Raw genomic sequence first — 26,320 nt, 5'->3', positions numbered from 1 at the left:
GTCCCTTGAGGCTTGGCTCTGGGGATCCGAATCACACTCGGCCCGAGAGTTCACGCTTGGGAAGGTGTCTGAACGCCCCTGAGAAAGGAGAGGCAGTGCGCAGTCAAACCGAGGTCTTCTTTCTTTGCTGCCGCGGTGCTGTTGCAGCTCCTAGTCTGGGTAGGTCCCTAAAAGGGCGTGGGGCTCAGCCACCGGCAGAGGGTGGTGTCCCGGGGCTCCCTTCTCACCGGCTCGCAGCCAACTCGGCCTGCACGAGAGGTGCGTTTTCTAGTCAGGCAGCTCCTTGGCCACCTGGCAGGGCTGCGTCGCCTGGCAACGGCGGGGTCCTTCCTGGCTCGGTGGCGCTCGGGGCCTGAGGGGAGAAAACGGCCGCGGTGGGCGCTGGGGGTGGCAGCGGAAAGGCAACGCGGGCTTGGCGCGCCCTGGGACCAGATCTCTGCGCCCTAGAGGAAGATGAACACGGCCAACAAGGTCCGGGTCGGGCCTGCGGCCGATGGGCCTGCGCCGCCCGGGGAAGAGGAGGGCCAGGGGGGTGGTGAGGCAGGCGGGAAGGAGCCGGTGGCGGACGCGGCCCCGGGGCCCAGCGCCGCGTTCCGCCTCATGGTGACTCGGCGGGAGCCGGCCGTGAAGCTGCAGTACGCGGTGAGCGGCCTGGAGCCTCTGGCCTGGTCTGAGGACCACCGCGTGTCTGTGTCCACCGCCCGCAGCATCGCTGTGCTGGAGCTCATCTGCGATGTGCACAATCCAGGCCAGGACCTGGTTATCCACCGCACCTCGGTGCCCGCCCCTCTCAACAGCTGTTTACTTAAAGTAAGTCTTACCTCGGCCCCAGCCCGGGGATGTTCCCGCCCACCTCCTGCGGCCGCCTCACTCGTCCTAAAGGAATCCCGGCCTGGATACTTGATTTGGGGATTACCCTCGCCCCCAGCGCTTTGGGGTTATTGAGTGGCCTGGGTTGCCGAGCCTAAAAGAAAACCTTGCAGCTGTTTTGCGCCCGGTTCTCTGGATCACCTCGCGCCTTGAACGTACACACCCATGGGCATCCCCGGAGTCAGGTCCCGCCAACCCTTTTCTTTGCCTCTGTATGTGGCGGGCACCTAGAGCAGATTGCTCTCGGTGGTGCTTAGACTCCACCCACCCCCGACCTGCTTCTGTCGTTGCTCCTATTGTCTGGGGCCGACTTTCCGAGGCTCTTGGCTGGCTTTGTTTACTGTGTTGTGCCCTCCTCTGGGGCCTCGTTGCTTTGGAGTAGAAAAATTGGTCCTCTTCATTGTCTGCACTGTTTCAGCGACTTTATTATCAATGTCTATTGCGTCTCACCTGGGACTGATGGGTACTCCAGTTTTTTTACTAGCTAAACATCTTTGGGAGGTAGAATGAAAATAAAAACCTCTGGAAACATGCAGTTCTTAATCTTTGAGTCCAAGGTCTCTGTGAATTTAGCGCTTTCAGTTTTATATAACCTAAGTTTACCTCTAGAACTTTAGGATTCCTGAAGTTTTAGTGCTGTGATATCACGGTTTTCAAGTTTGGTTTTTTAAAGTAGTAAGCCATAGCATTCATTCTAGTTGCTTGTAAGTACAAAAACTTTCCATGTATCCTTTATGTATCTCTGTGCTTATGTGGTCTGTCAAAAGAGTATATTCATCCACTCAACAGATGTTTGAACATTGCTACATGCTAGGTGTTGGCCTAGGTTCTGCAAGTAAATCAGTGTATAAAACAAAGTCTTCTGTCATGAAGCTTACATTGTTTGGCAAGTGATGAACAAATGATAATGTAATATCAGATGGTGATAAACACTATGAAGATATTTGTATACAGAAAACATGTTTATGTGAAAGCAAAGTTTTTCTAAACTCGCTACATTATAGTCATTTTAAATATGAGTCAGCTGTAGGCAGGGTGCAGCTAGCGCACATCTCTGTTTAACTTATTTCGTTGAAGTTTGAAACAGACTTGATGTTGAATTGGGTCATTGGTAAATTTTTATGACTAAGCCCTCTGAGGTCATCTTGAAGAGGATATGAACAGAATTGTTTAAATATAAACCAATCCTGTGAAATTGAGGTATGTAGAAGGAGGAAGACAGACGAAAGGTGTTTTAAAAGGCGCATCCTCTGCTGAAAAGGAACTGAACTATTTGCAAGAAGTTCATAGGCATATCAACTAGGAAAAAGTGTGTATGTCTGTAAGGGAGAGACTGAGTAGCGAGGATGTAAAGAAAGGGGGAATAGTGAGGGAAGGTAATTTTACCAAGCAGGATAATCTGGTAGTGAATCCCCAGCAGTCCTAAAAGAAGGTAGTGTTTGTAAGAGGGAGGAAAGAAAGGGCATACCAGGTGGCAGGAATGAGGCATCCATCTAATGTGTACATATCTAAGACATGAACATGATTTACTATTTGTGTAGTAGTGGATCAATAGATGACTCACGTAGCTCATTTAGGGAGTCAGAGAAAAGTAAAGTGAGGCTAATTTGGGAACTTTGAAGGTCAGTCTGAGGAAGTTGGGTTTGATTTAGGAAGCCCCAAGGTGGTGTTAGAGTCCTGAGCATAGAGCAATGTTTTCCAACCTTTTTATCTCACAGCACACTGGAACCTCTAGTTAAACTTCTGCATCACACTTAAATTTATGTTGATCCCAGAAAAAGTAAAAGAAGGAATGCTTACTGTGCTTTGAACTTCCTTCGAACATAATTAATGACCTTTAAATTTTTTCTCAAAAAGAAACAAACAAAAAAAAAGAGTTCTTCTTGCAGTCAGTTGAACCAAGGGTTGCTTGAGCTTCCTTTATTTCATCCTGTGCCGCTGCTTTGGGTAACCAGCCCTGTAAGTTGACTTCTGGATCTGCAGTAGCTTTTATTTGCAGTAAATCCTATTCTAAGGATTGTTGCTTAGTTTATTGTATTAAAGGATTTGGTGGAAAATTTTATATGTACCCTTCATTTAGTGGACAACTTTATGTCTACCTTGCATTTTATATACTTTTATTAGGTCTCATTGACATTTACTTATCAGAATTTTTCTTTAATTTCAAAATGTTAAGGGAGATACAAATGTTTTAGTTTACATGAATCATTTTTGTGATGCTTGAGACCTGGTCCTAGGTGTGCCTGTCACCCCAATAGTACCTGTTAGGTTGGTTTACTTCCCACCTCCCTCTGCTCCCCTCCCACGTTTGCTTCCCACTGAGTTAGCCTTCCCTCCATGCACCTGTGTGCTCATTGGTTAGTTCCAGTTTAATAGAGAGTACCTGTGGTGTTTGTTTTTTCCATAGTTGCAATTTTTTTTTTTTTAGGGGAATAGTTTCCTGTTTCATCCAAATTGTTGCAAAAGGTATTCATTTCTTTTAATGGCTGAGTAGATAGAACAATAATAATAATGTTCATCATAGCTAACATTTATTGAGCACTTAATGTAAGCTTTACATATAATTTATTTAACTTTTCTAACTCTATGGGACATGTATTGTTTTGTTTTATAAATGAGGAAATTAAGGCCAGAAGGTTTAAGCAACTTGTATTGTCACAGAGCCAGCACTTGAACCCAGGTAGTCTGGCATCATAGCCGATTTTCAGTTATTATGCTTTATTTCATTATGTTGTATTTCAGACTATCCATAGAAAGCTCTGAATTTTGGTTGGCATTATTTTATTTCCAAGTTAGCAAACTCTACCTCATTTAATTGGAATTTCCAGTCTGTGTTTCTCTAGCAGGTCCATAGTATATCCAAGAGACTTTTTTTTTTTTTTAATAGACACAGGGGTCTCACTCTGTCACCCAGGCTGGCATGCAGTGGCATAATCACAGCTCACTGAGGCTTCACAATCTTGGACTCAAGTGATCCTTCAGCCTCCAGAGTAACTGAAACTAGCCACTGCACCCAGCCTATCCAAGAGAGTATCTTAAGTGCCCATCTAAAGTCAAGATACACTGCCTAAAACACCATTCCTCAGTGTGTTCTTTAGTGCAGTAAAGGGCAACAACTCTCTAAAAACGTCTGTTGTTTAAAAAAAACGGATTTTTGGCTAACTGGTTAAATAAGTCTCTCAGTTTCCTGGCCAAGGCACTTAGTGTAGCCTTGTGACCTTGCAAGAGAGAATAACATGTATATAGTATTTCTCAAACTTATTTGGTCATGTAACTCTTTTTCAGGGGACAATTTAAGGGACTAGTGCTTTATGAGACACACTTGAGGAAATGTTGTAGACAACTTTGTGTCTACCTTTCATTTTATGTGCTTATTATGTCATCTAGCAGTTTTAAGAAAAAAGAGAGGTTAGATTATTCCAGTTATCTTTGATTAGTTTCTAATGATTATTGTTAGAAAGTAACAGTATGGGGCCTGCGCCCTACTCCTTTGAGCCACAGGCACCGCCCAGAAACATTCATTTGTTAATAAACTGAGGAATTGTATTTCCTGTTAGGGTTAATGGTCTGTAGTTTTTGCTTTCTATTTACAATTTGGGGGATATTTTAAAACTATTTATTGCATTCTAACTTTCTAACTAATCCCGTTGTCCAAGTTTTATCTAGGATGTAGTTAGTGGTTTTAAGTTAATAACTTCCAAGTTTTTTCAGTGTCCTGGAGTATAATTACTCTGATCTTAGAAACTTAAACTCATTTAAAATAGCTTTCTTTTTTTATATCTACGTATGTCTTAGGCTTGAATTCCCTTTTAATCACATTCTACCCTTTTCAGTTTGAAGAGCAGCCTTTATGAAAAAAAGTAAATCAACACTAAGAAAGAATTGAGAGAGTCTGCTTTCTGTTTCTGTTATCTGTTTCTCCAGAGTCTGTGGGTCAAGTCCTTACTGCTTCCAACATGACAGAAATCATCTTTTGGTTGACCTCTGCTCTTTTTTGGCTTTAGCCTTCCTGGCTATTTTTTATGGCCCTGGACTCCTTTCTTTTGGTCATTTAGCTCTTCCTCCATCTTTAATGTTCCATTAAGATTGTTTTGAAGAGCTTACCATCAAGCTGAGGTGAGAGTTGGATAGGAAGAAGGATTATACAAGGAAACCAGAGAAAGCAGAAGTGGGAATGTTCAGGACCCGCAAATACAGTAGTCAAATCAGAGTGGACTTTCTTCTGTAGAAACAGACAAAGCCATTGGAGTTGGCTCTCAGCATAATTTGAAGGAAATTTACTCAGCCTGAGCAAAAGCAAGACCCCGTCTCTAAAAACAGCTGGGCATTGTGGTGGGCGCCTGTAGTCCTAGTTACTCAGGAGGCTGAGGCAAGAGAATCGCTTGAGCCAAAGAGTTTGAGGTTGCTGTGAGCTATGATACCATGACACTCTACCAAGGGTGACAAAGTAAGACTCTCAAAAAAAAAAAAAAAGAATTGCTATCTCCTTGACTTTACTTTCTTTTGCAGTTTTTTGGCTGGGGCTGGTTTTGAACTCGCCACCTCTGGCATATGGGGCTGACGCCCTCCTTAACTTTTCTTTCTTTTTTTTTTTTTTTGAGACAGAGCCTCAAGCTGTCCCCCTGGGCAGAGTGCCATGGCATTACAGCTCACAGCAACCTCCAACTCCTGGGCTCAAGCAAGTCTTCTGCCTCCGCCTCCCAAGTAGCTGGGACCACAGGCGCCTGCCACAACGCCCGGCTATTTTTTGGTTGCAGCCGTCATTGTTGTTTGGCGGGTCCGGGCTGGGGATTCAAACCCGCCACCTTAGGTGTACGTGGCTGGCGCCTTAGCCGGTTAAGCTATAGGTGCCGAGCCACCTTAACTTTTCTTTAGGCATGTACTTGAGCTTTTAAATGGGTGTCATGTCAGAATTAAGAGTCTATACAAAATTATTGTATCAATGTGACCACTTAATACAGATAAATATTTATCTGATAGTTTTTATACTTCTTATTTTCAGGTTGGCTCAAAAACAGAAGTTGCTGAGTGCAAGGAGAAATTTGCTGCCTCTAAGGACCCCACAATAAGTCAGACTTTCATGTTGGATAGAGTGTTCAACCCTGAGGGAAAGGCCTTGCCGTCATTGAAGGGATTCAAATATGCTAGCTGGTCCCCCATGGGTTGTGATGCTAATGGCAGGTGCCTCTTAGCAGCACTGACTATGGACAATCGCTTGACCATCCAGGCCAACCTCAACAGACTGCAGTGGGTCCAGCTGGTTGATCTGACTGAGATTTATGGAGAACGTCTTTATGAGACCAGTTACAGGCTCTCTAAAAATGCAGCCCCAGGAGGAAATCTTGGGGATTTTGCTGAGTTTCAGAGGAGACACAGCATGCAGACCCCAGTCAGAATGGAGTGGTCGGGCATCTGTACTACCCAGCAGGTGAAGCATAACAATGAATGTCGGGATGTTGGCAGTGTGCTTCTGGCCGTCCTCTTTGAAAATGGTAATATTGCTGTGTGGCAGTTTCAGCTGCCCTTTATAGGAAAGGAATCCATCTCTTCATGCAACACAATTGAGTCCGGCATCAACTCTCCTAGTGTTTTGTTTTGGTGGGAATATGAGCACAATAATAGGAAAATGAGTGGCCTTATTGTGGGGAGCGCTTTTGGACCTGTAAAAATTCTTCCTGTCAATCTCAAAGCAGTCAAAGGCTATTTCACTCTAAGGCAGCCTGTTGTCTTGTGGAAAGAAATGGACCAGTTGCCTGTGCACAGCATCAAGTGTGTGCCACTTTATCATCCTTACCAGAAGTGTAGTTGCAGCCTAGTGGTGGCTGCAAGAGGCGCCTATGTATTTTGGTGTCTTCTTCTGATTTCCAAAGCAGGGCTCAATGTGCACAATTCCCATGTCACCGGCCTTCACTCCCTGCCAATCGTTTCCATGACTGCAGACAAACAGAATGGAACAGTCTATACTTGTTCCAGTGATGGCAAAGTGAGGCAGTTGATTCCCATTTTCACAGATGTTGCATTGAAGTTTGAACACCAGTTGATTAAACTCGCGGATGTGTTTGGCTCTGTGAGGACTCATGGGATAGCAGTGAGCCCCTGTGGTGCGTATCTGGCCATCATCACCACTGAGGGCATGGTCAACGGCCTGCATCCCGTGAACAAAAACTACCAGGTCCAGTTTGTTACTCTCAAAACCTTTGAAGAGGCAGCTGCTCAGCTCCTGGAATCATCAGTTCAGAATCTTTTTAAGCAGGTAGATTTAATAGACCTAGTACGCTGGAAGATTTTAAAAGATAAACATATTCCTCAGTTTTTACAAGAAGCTCTGGAAAAGAAGATTGAAAGCAGTGGGGTCACTTATTTTTGGCGTTTTAAGCTTTTCCTCCTGAGGATTTTATATCAATCAATGCAGAAAACCCCTTCAGAAGCCTTATGGAAACCTGCCAATGAGGACTCAAAAATCTTACTCATTGACTCCCCTGGGATGGGCAACGCTGAGGATGAGCAGCAAGAAGAAGGCAGTTCTTCCAAACAGGTTACTAAGCCAGGCCTGCAGGAGAGGAGCAAGGACGGTGAGGCTGAGGAGCCCACTGATGACTCGCTCCCCCAGACTGCAGACGTCGGAGGCCGTGAGCCAATGGAGGAGAAGCTTCTAGAAATCCAAGGGAAAATTGAAGCTGTGGAGATGCACTTGACCAGGGAACACATGAAGCGTGTGTTGGGGGAAGTGTATCTGCACACCTGGATCACAGAAAACACGAGCATCCCGACCAGAGGCCTCTGTAACTTTCTAATGTCTGATGAAGACTATGATGACAGAACAGCACGGGTAGGTGTTTATTAACAGAAACTCTGAAACTGAAAAGTCTGCTTGCTTCATGAGAAGGAGATGACCTAGGTGGAATTCCTAAAGCTCAACTTTTACTTTGACCTTTTTTAGGTAATTGGTGTGGTACAGGGGAATAATTCAGAGGACACGTTCATAGCATATGAAGAGTATTTAGTTCTTCCTCACCCTGTGGCTTTGATTGATATGCAAGGTTTGCCAGATGAGATTTGGCTGTGGATTAGCTGGAGGAGGCCACATTTAGCAGAGCGGTATGTGATGGGGAGTCACAGCAGGGGAACAGCACATGCTACCCATGTTCCCTACCTTTCCTATTTATAAAATATTTTCCATTTAGAAGGACTTAAGAAGATTTTCTGGTTTAGTCATGAGGGCATATAAAGAAATTATTACTCATGTCTCATTTTTACCAAAACTGGGTAGAATCTTTATTTTAGTGTTAGAATGGTGTTACAGTATTGTCTAAGATGCACTCCATAGAATTTAATTTCCTAACAGATCTCGGGGGTTCAGTGCTTGGTGCAGTGTACACTGTGCCTCTGAAAGGACCCCAAGGGACATTTTCATGCTAGGGGTTCTGAGAATTCATAACCATAACCTTGTGCAGCTCATACTTCTTGATCAGGGAAGTTTTCTTGCAACTAACAGCTGTTAGAATCCTGAAGAACTTGTGTTCCAAAGAAAATACTGTATACCAAAATAGTCAAAACCAGAAAAGTCTGTGTGCCTTCTTACTGTGGAGATTGATATTTATTCTCATTGCTTAAAGTCTTACTTAAAATATTAATAGAAGGCAGTAAATTCAAATATCTTCATTCCTAGTATTGCATTTTCTTACTAGATAGGGAGTGTGTTTATTGCTCATAGGATGTTTATAGTGATTGTAAGAGTGGTTGAAAGGTACTGTTTGTGGCTCAGCACCTGTAGCTCAAGCGGCTAGCATGACAGCCATATACACCGGAGGTGGGTTCAAATCCAGCCCGGGCCCGTCAAACCATGACAACTACAACCGAAAAATAGCCAGGTGTTGTGGAAGGTGCCTATAGTCCCAGCTACTTGGGAGGCTGAGACAAGAGAATCACTTGAGCCCAAGAGTTTGAGGTTGCTGTGAGCTGTGACACCACGGCACTCTACCCAGGGCAACAGCTTGATACTCCGTCTCTAAAAAATAAAAAAAATTTTTTTTAAATTGGAAAAGTATATGGTTATCACTGTGTGCCTACGACCTAGTTAGGGTCATTAGAAGAGCAGATGAAAAATTAGTAAGAATGTTTTGGAAAATAAGTAATGGGAGTTGGTTCATAATGGTTTTGCTCAGATGCCAATTAAATATGCCATATGGTTATATGGTTCTAAGACAGCCAGTTTTAAAAAAAGATGATGGTACCCTGCCCATCTATAGCAACTGAGTTTTGATTGAAGACTATGCATTTCATGTCTTAATAATTCATCTATATTCATAAAGACCTTTTAAACCCTAGGATATTGATTTACTTGTAGTTATAAATTACTTCCAAGATTCTCAGCCTCTCAACCTTATTTTCCTTATCACCTCCCCCTGGAGCATTTTTAGACATCTTTTCGAATTGCCCCTGCCCGTGGAGTTTTAATACCACATGTACAGTTTCCTATCTGTTTATGAACTGTTATGTGTATTCGTGCTTTATACGTAAAAAGAGTAGGAATTTTTTTTTGTCCTCCAAGAACCAATATTTGCTCCAGTGGGAGGACTGTCATTTCCATTAAGAATGCATGAGTCAGACTCACAGTTGGATTTGCATGATCGAGGCTATTGAGAGCAAATGGGAGCAAATTTAGGTACATCTGCTGCAGGAATTTTGAATAGCTTTTGTCTCTGTACTCCTATCCAGGACTGTCCGGAAAGGAATAAGGATAGTTACCCTTGCTGTAAGGGACTAGAAATTAGAAGTCTTTAAGCCAAAAAGGCCAAAATTTAATGTGACTTAAATTTATAGATTATACACAGAAGGGGTAAGGTAGCTGGCTCACCAACTTCTGAGCCATTAAGACACCCTTTGAGGCTTGGCACCCGTAGCTCAGTGGTTAGGTCACTAGCCACATACACCGGGGCTGGCGGGTTCGAACCCAACCTGGGCCTGCTAAACAACAATGACAATTACAACCCAAAAAATAGCCAGGTGTTGTGGTGGGCACCTGTAGTCCCAGCTACTTGGGAGGCTGAGGCAAGAGAATCGCTTGAGCCTAAGAGTTTGAGGTTGCTATGAGCTGTGACGCCACAGCGCTCTACTGAGGGCAACAGAGTGAGACTCTGTCTCAAGAAAAAGATACCCTTTTGAAACTTAAGTGAACTAATTTTAGTGAATTAATTCCAAAATCTTGTGGATTATTCTATAAGAGATTAAGCAGGAATGGATCCAAACTTTGAAGGACACTCTGCTGGTAAAAGATGGTTCCTGAGAGTTGGTGTATCCCCTTCCTCCCAAGGACACATCTATCTGAGGAAGTTGTTTCCCAATAAAATAATGCATGGTTTTTAGACTTTTATTTTTAAAGAGAATAATTTTAATAAAGCAGAGTGAACCAAAACTGAAGCAGGGGCAAGGCCCTGGAGTCTGTGCTGTCCTCTCACTGCCACCTTCCCGCTCCCACGGTGGGCCTTGCATGCCTCTGCAGGACGGACGGACAGTCTCAGATCACAGGCCACTGGACCAGCAGAAAGGGAAATTATTTTTTAATTGTAATTATACTTTTACTTTGTAAGCCTTTCTTTAAAAAAAGCCATTTGTACTGTTCTACAACATTAGCAGTATTTTACATAATGTTGTGCCTATAGAGATTGTGCTTTTCTTTCTTTCTTTCTTTTTTTTTTTTTTTTAGACAGAGCCTCAAGCTGTCCCCTGGGTAGAGTGCCATGGCATCAGAGCTCACAGCAACCTCCAACTCCTGGGCTCAAGCGAGTCTCCTGCCTCCGCCTCCCAAGTAGCTGGGACCACAGGCGCCCGCCACAACGCCCGGCTATTTTTTGGTTGCAGCCGTCATTGTTGTTTGGCGGGTCCGGGCTGGGGATTCAAACCCGCCACCTTAGGTGTACGTGGCTGGCGCCTTAGCTGGTTGAGCTATAGGCGCCGAGCCATGCTTTTCCTTCTTAATGTAAGAACATGCTAAATACTTTGTCTTCTAACAGAACTGGGAAGGAAGTCTTTGTTTCAGAAGCAGCTGAAACATGGCAAGTAATAACATTTTGGTTTTCAGACAGTTTTCCCTTAGTGGTGGTAGTTCACCCTAGTGTCAAAGGCCCCAGCTGAGTTTGTTTTTTTCAGCAAGTTGGCACAGGGTGGGGGACTGCTCTGTTGTAGGGTACTGCATAATTTTTTCACTTTTCCCTTGTGTTAGTAGGCTTTTTCTTCAGGAAATCCTTCATTCCGCACTGAACTTTGCGGATTGCTTTGTCTTACTAGGTGCTGATTGGACATATCTCAAAGAAGATGAACAAACAGACCTTCCCTGAGCACTGTAGTTTGTGTAAAGAGATCTTGCCATTCACAGATCGCAAACAGGCTGTCTGCTCCAACGGCCACATTTGGCTCCGGTAAGCCAGTAAAAGCTCTTCCTGTTGCTTGTTTTTCAGTTTTATGTAGCATTTACCATCATAAAGTGTGCCATCCCCGCAGTTATGTGGGAGAAAAGCTGCTAGTCTAAAGTCTGACGTGGATTTTTTAAGGTACTATGACTAAAGCAAGGTGGCCTTTAACGACAGTTTTTTACTACCTAATTCCTTATTTATTTTGGTAATACACTTTACCTTCGAAATAAGGCTAAGTTTTTTAAAAGTACTATTACAAAGTAATACCTGTTAAACTTAATGAGGCCACATGTGTGTTCGTGTTTGTTTTGTTCAAGTTTATAATACAATGGAGACATTTCCTCCTCCCCACAGTCTCACCCTGATGCCTCCATTTTACTTTCCCTCTGAGCTGCCTTTGATGCGCTCACTCCCTCTTCCCTGAGCACTGGCATCACCCGCTTTCCCTGGTTTTCTTCTTGCCTTTGACTCTTCATGCACAGTTGCTTTGCTGATTCCACTCACATTTATGGTATCTGTCTTGGGACCTAATGTTCTTTCCACTGTCCCCCTGGGTGCTTGTGTATCATCTGTGGGTTGACAGCATAAACACAGAGCTTTGGCCCTGAGTGCAGACTTAAGTGTCTGCCTGCCTGCTCAGGATTTATTTCTATTTGAATGTTTAATGGGCATTTCAAGTGGGAATCCAACCTTTCTCACTACCTCTTCCTCTGCAGCCCTGGTCCAAGACACCATCATGTCTTGCCCAAATTGTAACACCTGTAGTTACCTTCTGACTGGTAACTTCTGCTTCCAGTCTGTTCTCAATATGGTGATGATCGTGATTCTGTTAAGACCTTTGCTCAGAATTCTCTAATAGATGCCCATTTCTGATGAGGAAAAGCTAAAATCCTTTCAATGAGCTATCAGACTAGACAGCCTGGCTCCCTTCTCCTCAGGCATTCTGACCTTGTTGTTCCTCAGATACACGAGGCACCTGTCCCATCTCATGATGCCTCACTGGCCAGTCTGTCTCCCTAGAGACCATGTGCTTGTCGCAAATGTCACTTTACCTCTTAGACTTCGTCATACCCTGCTGATGTCCCTCTCCCTCCATGATGCTTTGGGTCCCTGCTGCTTGCTTTGTTTTCCTCCCTGGTGGTTATCACTATCTGATATATATTAGACTTTTTCTGTTCTTCCTCTGGAGAAAACTCCATAATGACAGGAACTTTTTTTTTTAATAAGAGACCGAGGTCATTTATCATAGAGTGCCATGGTGTCACAGCTCACAGCAACCTCCAGCTCGTGGGCTTAGATGATTCTCTTGCCTCAGCCTCCTGAGTAGCTGGGACTATAGGCATCTGCCACAACGCCACAACTACCACATCTGCCACAGCGCCCGGCTATTTTTTTGTTGTAGTTTGGCCACATTTGAATCTACCACCCTCCGTATATGGGGCCGGCGCCCTCCTCACTGAACCACAGGCGCTGCCCAAAGACAGGAACTTTTCTTTTGTTCACAGCTATTTCTAGAACAGTGGCTGGCACTCAGTAAAAATTTTGTATTTATTTTTGTGGTGCCTGTAGCTCTGTGGGTGGGGCGCTGGCCACATGCACTGGGGCTGGTGGGTTCAAACCCAGCCCAGGCCTGCTCAACAACAACAACAAAATAGCTGGACATTGCAGTGGGCGCCTGTAGTTTCAGCTACTCGAGAGGCTGAGGCAAGAGTTGCTTGAGCCCAAGAGTTTGAGGTTGCTGTGAGCTATGACGACACGGCACTCTACCGAGGCTGACAAAGTGAGACGCTGTCTCAATTTTTTAAAAAAATTATATTTATTTTTAACAGAAACAGGATTGTGCTACATATACCATCTTTTTTTTTTTTTGGAGACAGAGCCTCAAGCTGTCCCCCTGGCATGTGGCTGGGTAGAGTACCGTTGCATCACAGCTCACAGCAACTCCTGGGCTCAAGCGAGTCTCCTGCCTCAGCCTCCCAAGTAGCTGGGACCACAGGCGCCCACCACAACACCCAGCTATTTTTTGGTTGCAACCGTCATTGTTGTTTAGTAGGCCTGGGCTGGATTTGAACCCACCACCTTAGGTGTATGTGGCTGGCACCTTAGCCACTTGAGCCACAGGTGCCGAGCCACATATACCATCTTAACTTGCCCGTTCTCTTATCAGAATGTCATGGACATTTTTCTGCATCAGTACAGAGACCTTTCTTAACAGCTATAGAGTTTTCCATAAAATGGATGGGTCATTGATTGATGATTATTTGGGTTTTTTCCAATTTTTATTGCTTTCCTACAGTTTCTCTTTTTTCTGTTTTCTTTTGAGATAGGAGACTTGCTAGGTTGCCCAGTCAGGACTTGATCTCCTAGGCTTAAGTGATCCTCCTGCATCAGCCCCCCTAGTAACTGGGACTACAGGTGTGCACCATTGTGCCTGGGTCCTACACTTTTTCTAATTTGACTGTTCAGGCCTTTTAAAAGGGGAAGAACAAGAAACTACACACTAGTGTCTCCCAGATGAGTTTTTTCAGAACAGTCATTTTCATTTTTGCTGATTACAGTTAGTGGCAAAATACCTCTATGTAGTTTCTCACTGATGATGGGTGCTTGCTGCCATGACGGGTAGTCTCTTCCTGATACCTGAGTATGCTCTCAGAGGGAATCTTCTCAGTGTCTCTTCCCCTGACCACCTTCTTTGTATTTCTACTCCTTTGTTGCCCAACTTGAAGCTCTTATCTTCTGGAAAAACTTCCCTACAGAGCCCAGATGCCCTTTTTCCCATCTTGTTAACATTCCACCTATGCTTATTTGCCTGGTCCTGGTAGATACTCAATCATTTGATGGAATTGAATCTGTGAATATTTGCACACTCAATTTTTTTTTTTTTTTGGAGACAGAGTCTCATTTTGTCACCCTCAGTAGAGTGCTGTGGCATCATAGCTCACAACAACCTCAAACTCTTGGGCTCAAACAGTTCTCTTGCCTCAGCCTCCCAAGTAGCTGGGACTATAGGAGCCTGCCACAATGCCCAGCTACTTTTAGAGACAAGGTCTTGTTCTAGCTCAGGCTGATCTCAAACCTGTGAGCTCAGGCAGTCCACCCACCTCAGCCCCCTAGAGTGCTAGGATTTGCACTCTTAATTTTGTCTTTGATATCTATCAGGTTTTTTCCCAACGTACTGTCAGATTCTAAAAGATAGTGCTTATACCTAATCTTAAAATAACTAGCAAGAACAATTTTTAGTATAAATGAAGAATTCAATGTTCAGTCTAGGTATGGACAGACTAAATTCTTTCCCAGGCCTGCAGTCACACAAACAATGTAACACAGTCTGAACTGTGAAACTAGTTTGTCTGGATGGGATGCTTTGTATCTTCCCTTAGTAACATGACACAGCCTCCTTCCCTTTCCTAAGTTTGGGTGCGTGGGTTTAACCAGCTTTGGTGTGCAGAGGGATTCATTGTTACCATGAATCTGGGAAGTATCATGCTCTCACTTGGTTAGTATGTGGTTTGGAATAACTCTGGTGGAATTATACAGGCTGCTTTCCCACTACTGGTGGAACTGGACAAGCCCTTGCTCTTGACAATGCAATCTGTCTTCTTTCAGGTGCTTTTTAACCTATCAGTCCTGCCAGAGTTTGATATACAGAAGATGTTTGCTCCATGACAGCATTGCCCGGCATCCAGCTCCCGAAGGTGAGTGCTGTCCCTGCCTTGGGAGGGTGGATGGAGCACGCTGGCACAGTGCCAGCCTCCGGGCATAATTGCTGGGTCACACTCCACACTGCTTAGTGTTGTGCCATCAGGGATACTGAGGGGAGCACGCCCATGCTGTTCTTTACATTGTTATCATGAAGCCACAACTAATTAAAACATGGTAATTGAAATATGTCACAGTGAAGAACATACTGCATTTTAGTACGTGGATTAAGTGGGTCTGCAGTTGCTGCTATCTCACTGCAACCAAATTATTCATTCAAAAAAAATGTCAAAACCTGTTTTAAATGGCACACTTAAGTTATATTTGAGTAAAAATCCTGTGGATGATAATTATATATGCAAAGGCCACATCACTGAACCAGTAATAGAATATTCATTCTAAGTCATTCTTTAGTATCCATGATGGGTTTTATCTCAATCAATATTCTTTTTCCTGGTAGCCTGTTTCTGAGATAACTAGCTAGAATAACATCATAAACGTGATCAAGGAAGTTGCAATTTTAATAGCCATGCAAATATCTGATTTTTTCCCATATTTAAAAACATCACACTGTAAACAAATGAGCTAACTAGACAGAAGTGTATATAATTACTTACCTGTTTGAGAGAGGATTTGTGGTCTCAACTGAAAGAGAAACATTCTATATAAAACTACATCTTTTTGATTTTTGCTCTAAACTGAAGTAATTCTCAGAACTATGTTGGTAGTTTATGTTCCATTTTGTCTTTTTATTGTGGGAATTATAATCATACACAAAAGAGAGATCTCAGTGGGGTGTAATGGCTCACACCTCTAAAATCTAGCACTTTGGGAGGCCGAAGTGGGAAGACCGATTGAGTCTAGGAGTTCCAAACCAGTCTGAGCAAGAGTGAGATCCATCTCTATACAAAATACAAAAATTAGCCAGGTGTGGCGGTGGGTATCTATAGTCCCATCTACTCAGGAGGCTGAGGCAGGAGGCTTGCTTGAGCCCAGGAGGTTGCTGTGAGCCATGATGAGGCCACTGTACTTTTAGTCTGAGTGACAAGAGCAAGACCCTGTCTCAAACAAAAGAGTGTAGAGAGAAATATAATAAACCCCTGTGTATGAACCTGTCACTCACATTCTAAAATAACCCATTCATGGCCCTTTCTGTTTAATCTCTACTCCCCCACCCACCTCCCCCTTCCTATTAGATTTTTTTTTTTTGGAGACAGAGTTTCAATCTGTTGCCCTCGGTAGAGTGCTGTGTCATCATGGCTCATAGCAGCCTCATACTCTTGGGCTCCAGTGATCCTCTTGCCTCAGCCTCCCGAGTAGCTGGGACTACCGGCGCCTGCCACAACACCTGGCTATTTTTAGAGACGAGGTCTTGCTCTGGCTCAGGCTGGTCTCAAACCTGTGAGCTCAGACAATCCACCCACCTCAGCCTCCCAAGTGCTGAGATTACAGGTGTGAGCCACCTTGCCCAACCCTATTAGATTGTTTTGAAACACATTTGGGGGAACTTTTAAACATTCACTACAGTTGAGAATTGATAAACCACTCAGGCAGGAAATCTGGAGAAGAGGGAAACTCAGAAACAAAAACCTACCCCTCATCCCATCGTCTTCCTGCCTGTCCTGGAGGTCAAGGTTGATAGCACGTGTCTTCTCTTTGCAGATCCTGACTGGATTAAGAGGCTACTGCAGAGCCCCTGCCCTTTCTGTGATTCCCCTGTCTTCTGAATGTCAGTGGTGGGAAGAGGAAGGGCATGAACCCTGCTGTAGCAAACACGCTCCAGCCTGAAGAGAGCATGTGCTGGAGGAAGGCTGGCCCCTGCAAGTGGAACAGCACCTTTGTGATTGTAAAGAACTCATTTCTGAAGGGCACTCTCTATGTCTAGGCACTAAAGGATGTCTCTTAAAAATGACTGAATGCGGAGATTTTGAGTCATTTTGAGATGAACGTTACCCTGACCCCTTACCCAATGAGGAACACTTATTCAAGTGTCTTGACTGAAGCAGTGTGAACAAAAAGAATGTCCTGTCATTTCCAGGAACAGAGTGGTCTCTTCTAGAGAGTTTAGATAAGGGCCCAGCTGGGCTGAGTTGGTTTTTTTAATCCTTGGTTTGGTCTGGAACTGCTTTGTGGCTCTAGAGAGCTTAAACTACCTGGTACGTGGCTTTCGATTAAAAATGTCCAAAACAACATGTGGCCTGATGTTTTGTTCTTAGTAAATAGCTGCAGATCTGTAACCTGTCGATTACTGTTTTCCATGTGTGTGGAACACCTTTTTCTAAAATTAGAAGAAGTTGAAGCCAAGACTAAAGTTGGTTTTAATGTTTCAAGTGATCAGCTAATATTATAAGTTAATAATCGTAAGCGACTTATTTTTTTTCTCTCCTGTGTCATTAGATTTCCTGACCCACTCTAATTTGTATGAAGATGTCAATACTCCAGTTCACCCATGACACAGCCCTGCTTCAACTTGCCTGAGATAACCTAAATGAGATATTTGTACATAAAAAAGATACTTACTTTCTTTAGTATTAAACCAAAATGGTCTGTATTTTAAATGTTGACATTTCTAGATGTTTCATTAGGGTAGGAGTCTGTCTAGAGACTTCTGGAGAGAGGACAGCTCAGAAGTGGAGACCTGGGAGCTCTGGTGCTATAAGTGTGTATAGCTTAGTTGAGCAGAGCCTGGGATTTCCTTCTCTCTGTGTAGGTCCTTGGTATTTGGAATACAGTTTTCCCTCACCCCACTCCCCGTGGGCTTCTGCGAGTCCTTGTCAGACATCAGTTGATTAATTGCTCTTAAAACCTAAAAGAGACATTCTGGAATTACAGTGTTCTTAGATTCTTAAATGTCCTGTTATGTAGGATTCTGATAGGGGACTGTGCCAATTAATAGAACCTTAATGCACACGTCTTAGAATGGTTAATATTTCTGTAAAGGGTAGGAAATACAAAATATGAAATTATAACTGTCTCATGCTATCTTTTTCCCTTTTTTCTCATATAATTTCTTGCTCTTTGTATCTTTAATGAAAGATGTTTATCCTCACTTTAGAAATAACATTTTGATATTAGGAAAACACTGAAATGTTGACTCTTCACCCCTGTGGACAGGTAGTAGAGATAAGAGCCTATTCTGAAATGTCTCCTTTCCTAATTCAAAAGGCTTTGTCCCCTGTGTTTAATTATGTATTTGCTATAGTTTTCTGCTTGTTTTTCCTGTTTTAGTGGTAATTTCAAGAATAGTGTTTATCCAAACTTCAGAGTCTAGCATGTTAAATTGATTTTCAAGAAAGAGAAGGAGGCATCATTGAAATCATGACTAACACAGTTTTGAACATTGTATATTTGAAGTCTTTGTGCCTGCAGCTGCTGCTTTTACTTTATAATAAATATAACAGTAAAAATTGAGATCCTGTCAAAAAATTATTGCTGTTGTAATAATCATGACTTGCTTAGTTTCACTTATTTTATTTTTTTATTTTTTTATTCCTTATCAGAGTCAGTAGGTATTTGTTCTTACTGGAATATTTTGTGCTGTTGCTGTTTATAAAACTTACATTTTTATCTAGCAGTTGTACACTTTTGAGAAAATGTAACTGTCAGTAACTAGAAAGCATCTTCCAAATCATTTTATATGTCTCTGTAAGAGGAAACATGTCTACAGTTTTACTAGAACTTTGATTCTCTGCTGGGCCCTGGCCCAGTGATATACTGAAGACCCCCTAACCTCTCCCATCCATGGAGGTAAACCATTGTGCTGGGAAAATAAGAAGAGAGAGGAATTAATGGTGGCCTCAAAACACACACTTCTGAGTTTCTCTAATGAGAGTGTCGGTCAATGAAACCTTGGGATAATCCAAGTGGCACTGGAAATCTTTATTTCAATTTTACATAGAGACAGTGTTCGCTTTGTCACATAGTCACAGTTGGCTGAGTGCAGTGGTGCGATTATGCCTCGCTGCAGCCTTGAACTCAGCACCAGGAATCGTCTAAGTGCCTCTTCTGGTTTATATTTAGTGTGCCCTCTCTCTACCTTCCTGGTCTGTTGGTAGAGTTTAAGTTGATTTCCTGTGTAACTGTAATAACTATTTTAGGAATAGGAATAGTAGACGTGATACTGCTGAACTGCATTTAAAGATTCTATGCAATTAGACCTTTTAAGCTACAACATTGTTGCATTTTGGGAGTCTGATATACATGCGTGTTTCACAGTTTCTCTGCCTGGGGTTAATTTGTTCCTATTATACTAGATAAGAAATTGATAGCTTGTTATGCTTGATATTCATTCTGAAATCCTTATGCGTCTGCCACCCAGACTTCAAGCAGTCTCTACCTATTGTTATATCTACCAAAACTACCAATTATTTTTCAGTGTCAGAAGTTATTAGAACCACTGGTGAAACTTGTGGTTGAGTATGACATTTTTCTGCTTTTCCCTGTAAGTTTTTGAGAATGTTAATGTTGAAGTGTGTAGGTTGGACCTATTAGCAAGTTTAACAGGTTAATTAGGTTAGAAGAATGTTAAAAGGCGATTAAATATTAAATACATTCTGTTACAATGGTATCAGATAAGATACAAAAGAAATAGATGCTTATTGGGGCTTGTTAAGAGGATTACATACAGTTCTTGCTCCGGAGCACCTGCTCCCCTTGCGGCGGTTAGACTGCCTTGAGTTTGGCAAGTGGCTCCAGTTCCTAGAACAGACTCAGGAGTTAGTATCACCAGATGATTTCCACAGGCTCTGGCTGTGCTCCTGCCCTGACCGCTCGCTCTGTGGCTTTTCTTTCCCAGAGTTCTTCTTGGTTCCTGTTCCTTTAGTTTTCCCATCTTTAGGACACCTTCAGAGCTAACAGGTTTCATGTTTGGAAAGAAACATGGATCAGTGATAAAATCTCTGAAAGCTAAATGTAGTGAGCTTCCCTAACCCAGAAGAAACTATTACACACGAATATTTCTCTCTAAAGGTTAAGAGTATTGTTAACAGGTTGGTAAATTGTACCTGGTTTTCTTCAAAACTTATAATTTCTTGCCAGGGTGCTCCATAACTCTTGGTGGGGCTTTAGGCTAAGGGCTGCAGAATTTTAGCTCCTTGCCATCACTCATCCCTACCCCAACCAGGGTTATTTTTTACAAGCAAAAATTCCGGTTAAATTGAAGCTGAGTGGGTTACATTCAAAGTCAGTCCCAACAGCAAGTAGGCAGACCAATAAGCAAGTCTCTTTGTGATGAGCCCAACAGGGACTATTGGAGTCTCCACATGGCTTGCGGGCATCTGTCTGGGCCTGCTCTACATCGAGCAATTCAGCGAGACTGGGGTCATCTCAAGAATCTGTCCTTTCCCCTCAAGGTTGTCGGGTTTTTATGGCTCTAAAGCAGTGTTTTCAACCTTTTTTGTCTCATGGTACACTTGAACCTAAACTTCCTTGGCACACTTACGTTGATTTTAAAAAAAAGTATACTTCCTATGCTTTGAACCTCTTTTGAAATAATTTAATTAATGATCTTAACAAATTTTTGCAGCACACCATGGCACACCATTGTGCCACAGCATACCAGTTGAAAATCGCTGCTCTAAATGATCTAACTGAAATGAATTGTTTTAATTTCTTTGTTATTGAAAGTGTCAGCCTCAAACAGTTTGGACCATGTCTTAACGCTCTCATAGTTAGGCTTTGAACTGCTCTTTCTTGAGTCTAAGGGGATTTTTGCAGTAAAGACGCTTCTTGCCTGCTAACATGGTAGCAGCTATCCAGCCTCACTGTGGAGCATGTGAAATTGGACTTTGCTTAATGGAATTAAGCCAAAGAACTCAAGAGTTGCTTCTAATTACCTAAAGTAATACCCAGGTATAGCTGCGGGGTTTTCAGAAGCTTGTGAACTCATTTCCACGGGACAGTCATAGATCAATATTAGGACCTGTTAGCTAGGATACGCCCTACAGACACATGCCGCCTCCCACCTGCAGAGATGATCTCAGGGTTATTTCTGAAAACCTGCTGTGAGAATCAATAGATTTAACAGAGGAATGATTATTTGTAAAGTTGTCCCTAAGGAGGTTAATTCCTCCAACCCTTTTATCTGACTGGGTGGTTCAGCTATTCTTCTCTTGCATTTCCTTGAGTCAGAACTATATTCTAAAGGAGAACTAGTGTAAAGTCTGGGATCCTAGCCAGTGAGTTTATTTGGAGCAATATTAAGTGGTTTGCCAACGTGGTCTAACGATGCGTTTATTCTTTCTGGTCTTGGAAAGAGTTGCAAAAAGGGAAAGATGGTACACTCAGACCGAAATAATCAAAGTAGATGCTACCTAGTTGACATACTGTAAACAGGTTGGGTAGAATTAAGTTTCAGAACTCTAATCCTATGTTTAAGTTAGAAAGTTGCTTACCTCACTAGCATGAAACCTTGTTTCTTACATAAAAGAAAAAGATCCTATAAAATTGTCAAATTGGACATTGTCAGAGGCACTTCATACTTTACGAGTTTATATTTGGCTAACAGAGTGGTAGAGGTTAGGGGTCTCCTCCCTTCCCAGTTCTGCAAAATGGCCTAAGAATTACATTGCCAAGCCTTAACTCCGATTTGTACTGTGATGTATAAAAGGAATGTGTATATCAAACTGGTTTATACAGAAGATAAAATAGAAAAGTAAGCCTGTATTGAGTATAGTGATATATATTTTATGTTTACCCAATGCCTGTGCTAATCTTTGTGCTTGGCTTTGAATTATATAAATGTTTACATGTGGAATTTTTGAAAGAATAAAGAACAGTCACCTAAAAACTTTAGGTTATGGAAAGGAGATTAAAAACTAATTCTTCCCATCAGATTAGATGGAATGTTTTAGATATTTGGTGTTTAAATAAAAAACTTTAAAATAATAACATATTTTGCTTGGAATACCGACCAAACCAGAAAAGTTGGCAGCTGTTCTCTGTTGTAAATATGTACATGGTGTTGGTTGTTAGATTGTAAGCTCCTCAAGGGCAGGCATAGTCTCATCTCCTGTTCCTGCAGCACCTGACGTAAACAGTGCCTTGCACAGCATCGGTGCTCATGCCATGAGTGAGTGAGCGGCTTCCTTCTTCAGGATGAAATGTGTTCAACACTGCAAAGCCACTAGTACTGGGAGAGGGCTGAGTCTTTCTTGGGTTTGAACTCAGTTTGAATCAGATTCAACATGGGTTGAATGCAACCAACTGTACCACGTCCTTAGCTCTACTTAACCTTCTAGTCTTGAAGATAATGTATTAGTGTCCTGAGCTTTTATCTGATATTAGAGCTTAGGTTTCTGGGGAAAAAGTTTGAAGCGGGGAAGATTATCAAAAAAATGAAGTAGACATTTTGAGAGGATGGGTGGTTGTCAGTATACAGCTCTTAGTTATTACTAATGCAAAGGGTAACAGATCCTCTTTTTCTTTATTGAAGAAAAGTTGGTCATTTATCCAGCTGATGAGAGACCATTGGTTTTTAGCTTCCCGTTATGGATTCCCCTCAGTTGCTTATACGATGTCCAGTATAAAGTTGCTATGAATATCCAGTGCTGTACATAATGGCAGTTTTGTAAAAGTGAAATAACCTTGAACATGTTGGGTTTTGTATGCAGAGCCATTAGTACTGTTATTTTGGCCACTTTTTTTTTATTTGAAATAAATGACAATTATTTGTTTACTGTGTGTTTGTTTATGGGGCTCACCTGGTTTGTACCAAGGCTTAGAAATCTCTTCATGCCTGGCTCGGCGCCTATAGCTCAACCGGCTAAGGCGCCAGCCACGTACACCTAAGGTGGCGGGTTCGAATCCCCAGCCCAGACCCGCCAAACAACAATGACGGCTGCAACCAAAAAATAGTCGGGCGCTGTGGCAGGCGCCTGTGGTCCCAGCTACTTGGGAGGCGGAGGCAGGAGACTCGCTTGAGCCCAGGAGTTGGAGGTTGCTGTGAGCTGTAATGCCAGGGCACTCTGCCCAGGGGGACAGCTTGAGGCTCTGTCTCAAAAAAAAAAAAAAAAAAAATCTCTTCATGCCTGAGAACCCCAAGAAGGCTGAGCAATGTCCAGGTGTGGGCAGAGCAGGAAAGAGGAGTGTTAGGGAAAGGACCGAAGAGCTGCCTCGTTCAGTCATTATGGTGGTTTGTTTCAGGAACAGTGTGACACATTTGAGGGGAATTAATAGTATACAGATCACATATTCTCAGCAATGTCAGTTACGAGTATTTGGGGAGGAAAGTGACAGTGGGAAATATCTCCACCAGGGTTACGTACTGTTTGTAAAATGACCGAGACCATACCAGTCATTTTGTGTGTGTGGATAAGTTATCTGTGCTTGGGGTAGCGTAGTGTCTGCATCTGTGGTCCATCCATGCACATCAGAATGACCCCGAAGACTAGTTACAGTAGGCCTGGGCAGAGCCTCAGGACTGCCATATCTTTTTTTCTTCTTTTTTTTTTTTTTTGCAATTTTTGGCCGGGGCTGGGTTTGAACCCACCACCTCCAGCATATGGGGCCAGGACCTTACTCCTTTGAGCCACAGGCGCTGCCCTTTTCTTTTTTTTTTAACAGGGGTCTTGCTCTGTCACCCAGGCTAGAGTGCAGTGGCACGATGATGGCTCACTGCACCCTCAAACTCGTGGGCTCAAGTAATCCTCCTGCCTCAACCTCCTGAGTAGCTAGAACTAGAAGTATGCTAATACTTCTAGCACATGACTAATTAGAAAAAAATTTTTTTTGTAGAAACAGGGTCTCACTCACCCAGGCTGGTTTTGAACTCCTGGCCTCAAGTGATCCTCCTACCTTGGGTTCCTGAAGCACTGGGATCCAGGAGTGAGCCACTATGCCTGGTCCAAGAATCACCATTTCTAATGCATTCTTGCTGGTGTTCATACCGGTGATCTAGTGGTCTGTGTTTTCAAAATTGTTGGTCCAGAAATGAACTGAAATTGCCCCTGCCTCTTCTGTGGTGTCTGCCAGTGGCCTGTATGGATTATGGACCTGTATTGATGCTTTATGTACCGGTCTGTGTCTGTGTGTATACACCAGTCTTATCTGAGGGTGTTAACGTCACTCCACCAGTTTACATTTAACTTTATTAAGACAGGATTTTTAACTTTAAATTCATCATTTCCTAAGGAATACAAGTAGGGTAGACCACTATAATGGGTTCTTTTTCATTCTTAAATCTAGCTTATTTCATTCTTCCTCTAAAATTCACCTTCAAGGGCAGCACCTCTGGCTCAGTGAGTAGGGCACTGGCCCCATATACCAAGGGTGGCGGGTTTGAACCCAGCTCCAGCCAAACTGCAACAAAAAAGTAAAATAAATTGGCTCAGTGCCTGTGGCTCAAATGGCTAAGGCGCCAGCCACATACGCCTGAGGTGGCAGGTTTGAATCCAGCCTGGGCCCCACCAAACAATGATGGCTGCAACCAAAAAATAGCTGGGCGTTGTGGTGGGCGCCTGTAGTCACAGCTACTTGGGAGGTGGAGGCAGGAGAATTGCTTGAGCCCAAGAGTTGGAGGTTGCTGTGAGCTGTGATGCCACAGCACTCTACCCAGGGCAACAGCTTGAGGCTCTGTCTCAAAAAAATAAAATAAAATAAATGAAGTAAAGTTTAAAAAAATAAAATAAAATTCACCTTCAAATGAAATGAAGCAAGTCCTTCCATCTATCAGGGAAACTTGATCTTAATTCAGCCCATTACTTGAAATTTATTGAAAAAGAAGCTTCAAAAAAGGCCAAAGCATCTGTGCTATTCTGAGACAACTTAAATGAAATACCAATTGCAGGGATTTCTGCAATGACAAATGTATAATTCAGACAAATACTCCTGCAAAGAACAACCAGGAATACTAGACGAGATTTTAAAAATAAATTAGAAAGTGTTAGAGACTGAATAGTCAGTGAAGAATGAGAAGGAGGAGTTTCAAAGAGATGAACTCAGCATTGGGGATTGACTTGTTTTCCTAGGCACAGCCACCAGTTGCAGAAGGGTAGGTGGGAGGCACAAAGACTGAGAGGGCTTTTGACATTGTTTCATAACAGGAATAAAAATTGGATACTATTTGCTCAGAAGAAAGGAGATACCAGGCTGCGCCTGTTGCTCAAAGGAGTAGGGCGCTGGCCCCATATACTGGAGGTGGTGGGTTCAAACCCGGCCCCAGCCAAAAACCACAAAAAAGAAAAAAAAAAAAGGAGATACCCTGGCAAACTGCCCCCTTATAGGTTAGGAATCCAGAGGTTGACACCTTAAGAGGAAAGGTAACTGAAAATAGACCGATTTCCCCAGGAATGGAAGCCTCAATTCAGAGCACTTTCATCCTTAAGGTTGGGGTAAGGTGGTCCTGGTGGGTCAGTACTTCTCACTGTCTTCTTTTGAAGAGAAAGGCTGTCCTAAGCCTCAAATTACTATTTTTGACATTCAATCAAAAATAGCTAGGCCATCTTACAAGGATACATGTGAAATTTACTAGGTGTAGAATATAAATGTCTTAACACAATAAGAAAATGCCGTGAAGGCTATATTAACCAATTTGATGAAGATTGTGTGTAAAACCAGCACATTGTACCCCGTGACTGCATTAGTGTACACAGCTATGATTTAATAAAAAATAAATAAAATAAAGTAAAATAAAAATAGCCAGGCCAAAACTGTAGTAACTAGACCCTCAAGAAGGCAACATGATTTTTTAAAAAACAAACAAACAAAAAAATAAACTGCCAGGTGATCTGGACTATGTCACCATACGTGGACTTTAGTCATGTTTAATGTCTTCAGGGGAATAAAAGACAAGTTTGAGATTTTTTGCATTTGTAGAGGTTTCAAAGGCAGCTGCTATGGCAATAACAGAAGCCATACATGGCTCACAAAGCCTACGGATATTTACTATCTGGTCTTTTACAGAAAAAGAAGAAAATATCCAAAATTATATTTGGGTAGAGGGGAGGAAAAAAGACACCAAAGTGCAGGAAACAGCATAAGAGGTAAAAAGAATACAACGGGAAGAAAAAAATAAAATAAATGTAATAGAAATCCCAGAAGGAGAGAAAGAGGCAAAACAAATACTCGAAAGTGATAGCTTAGAACTTTCCAAAACTTAACTAGAAATTCATGAAGCTTTATGAACACCAAACAGGATAAAGAAAATAAAAACCACACGTAATCACAGAGTAAAGCTGCTGAAAATCAAAGAGAAAAAATTTAAGGACAAAAGACAAGTTACCTGGCTCGGCGCCTGTGGCTCAAGAGGCTAAGGCGCCAGCCACATACACCTAAGGTGGTGGGTTCGAATCCCCAGCCCGGGCCCGCCAAACAACAATGACGGCTGCAACCAAAAAATGGCC

The 26,320-nt window shown here is 42.7% G+C and overlaps 1 protein-coding gene across 1 annotated transcript; it reads left to right on the top strand.

Annotated features, from left to right (window-relative positions):
* The first annotated feature begins 258 nt into the window (after positions 1–258).
* On the top strand, positions 259–17,171 carry GTF3C4 (general transcription factor IIIC subunit 4). The gene is made up of 5 exons (XM_023516199.1): positions 259–810; positions 5,873–7,699; positions 11,158–11,288; positions 14,889–14,977; positions 16,644–17,171. The coding sequence occupies exons 1-5, from the start codon at positions 454–456 to the stop codon at positions 16,706–16,708; spliced, it is 2,469 nt and encodes an 822-aa protein (XP_023371967.1). The 5' UTR covers positions 259–453; the 3' UTR covers positions 16,709–17,171.
* The last annotated feature ends 9,149 nt before the right edge of the window (positions 17,172–26,320 follow it).

Source organism: Otolemur garnettii, unplaced genomic scaffold (assembly GCF_000181295.1).
Source record: "Otolemur garnettii isolate 467f Iridium unplaced genomic scaffold, OtoGar3 scaffold00087, whole genome shotgun sequence".
NCBI lineage: Eukaryota > Metazoa > Chordata > Mammalia > Primates > Galagidae > Otolemur > Otolemur garnettii.
The sequence above is the reverse complement of the archived record's forward strand: the minus strand, read 5'-3'. Positions and strand labels throughout refer to the sequence as shown.

Bases quoted from the DNA above. Each gene is read 5' to 3' on its own strand.
- GTF3C4 (XM_023516199.1), top strand. From the start codon at position 454: ATGAACACGGCCAACAAGGTCCGGGTCGGGCCTGCGGCCGATGGGCCT. The intron at 7,700-11,157 runs GTAGGTGTTTAT...TTGTCTTACTAG, and splicing joins ATGATGACAGAACAGCACGG to GTGCTGATTGGACATATCTC. The intron at 11,289-14,888 runs GTAAGCCAGTAA...GTCTTCTTTCAG, and splicing joins AACGGCCACATTTGGCTCCG to GTGCTTTTTAACCTATCAGT.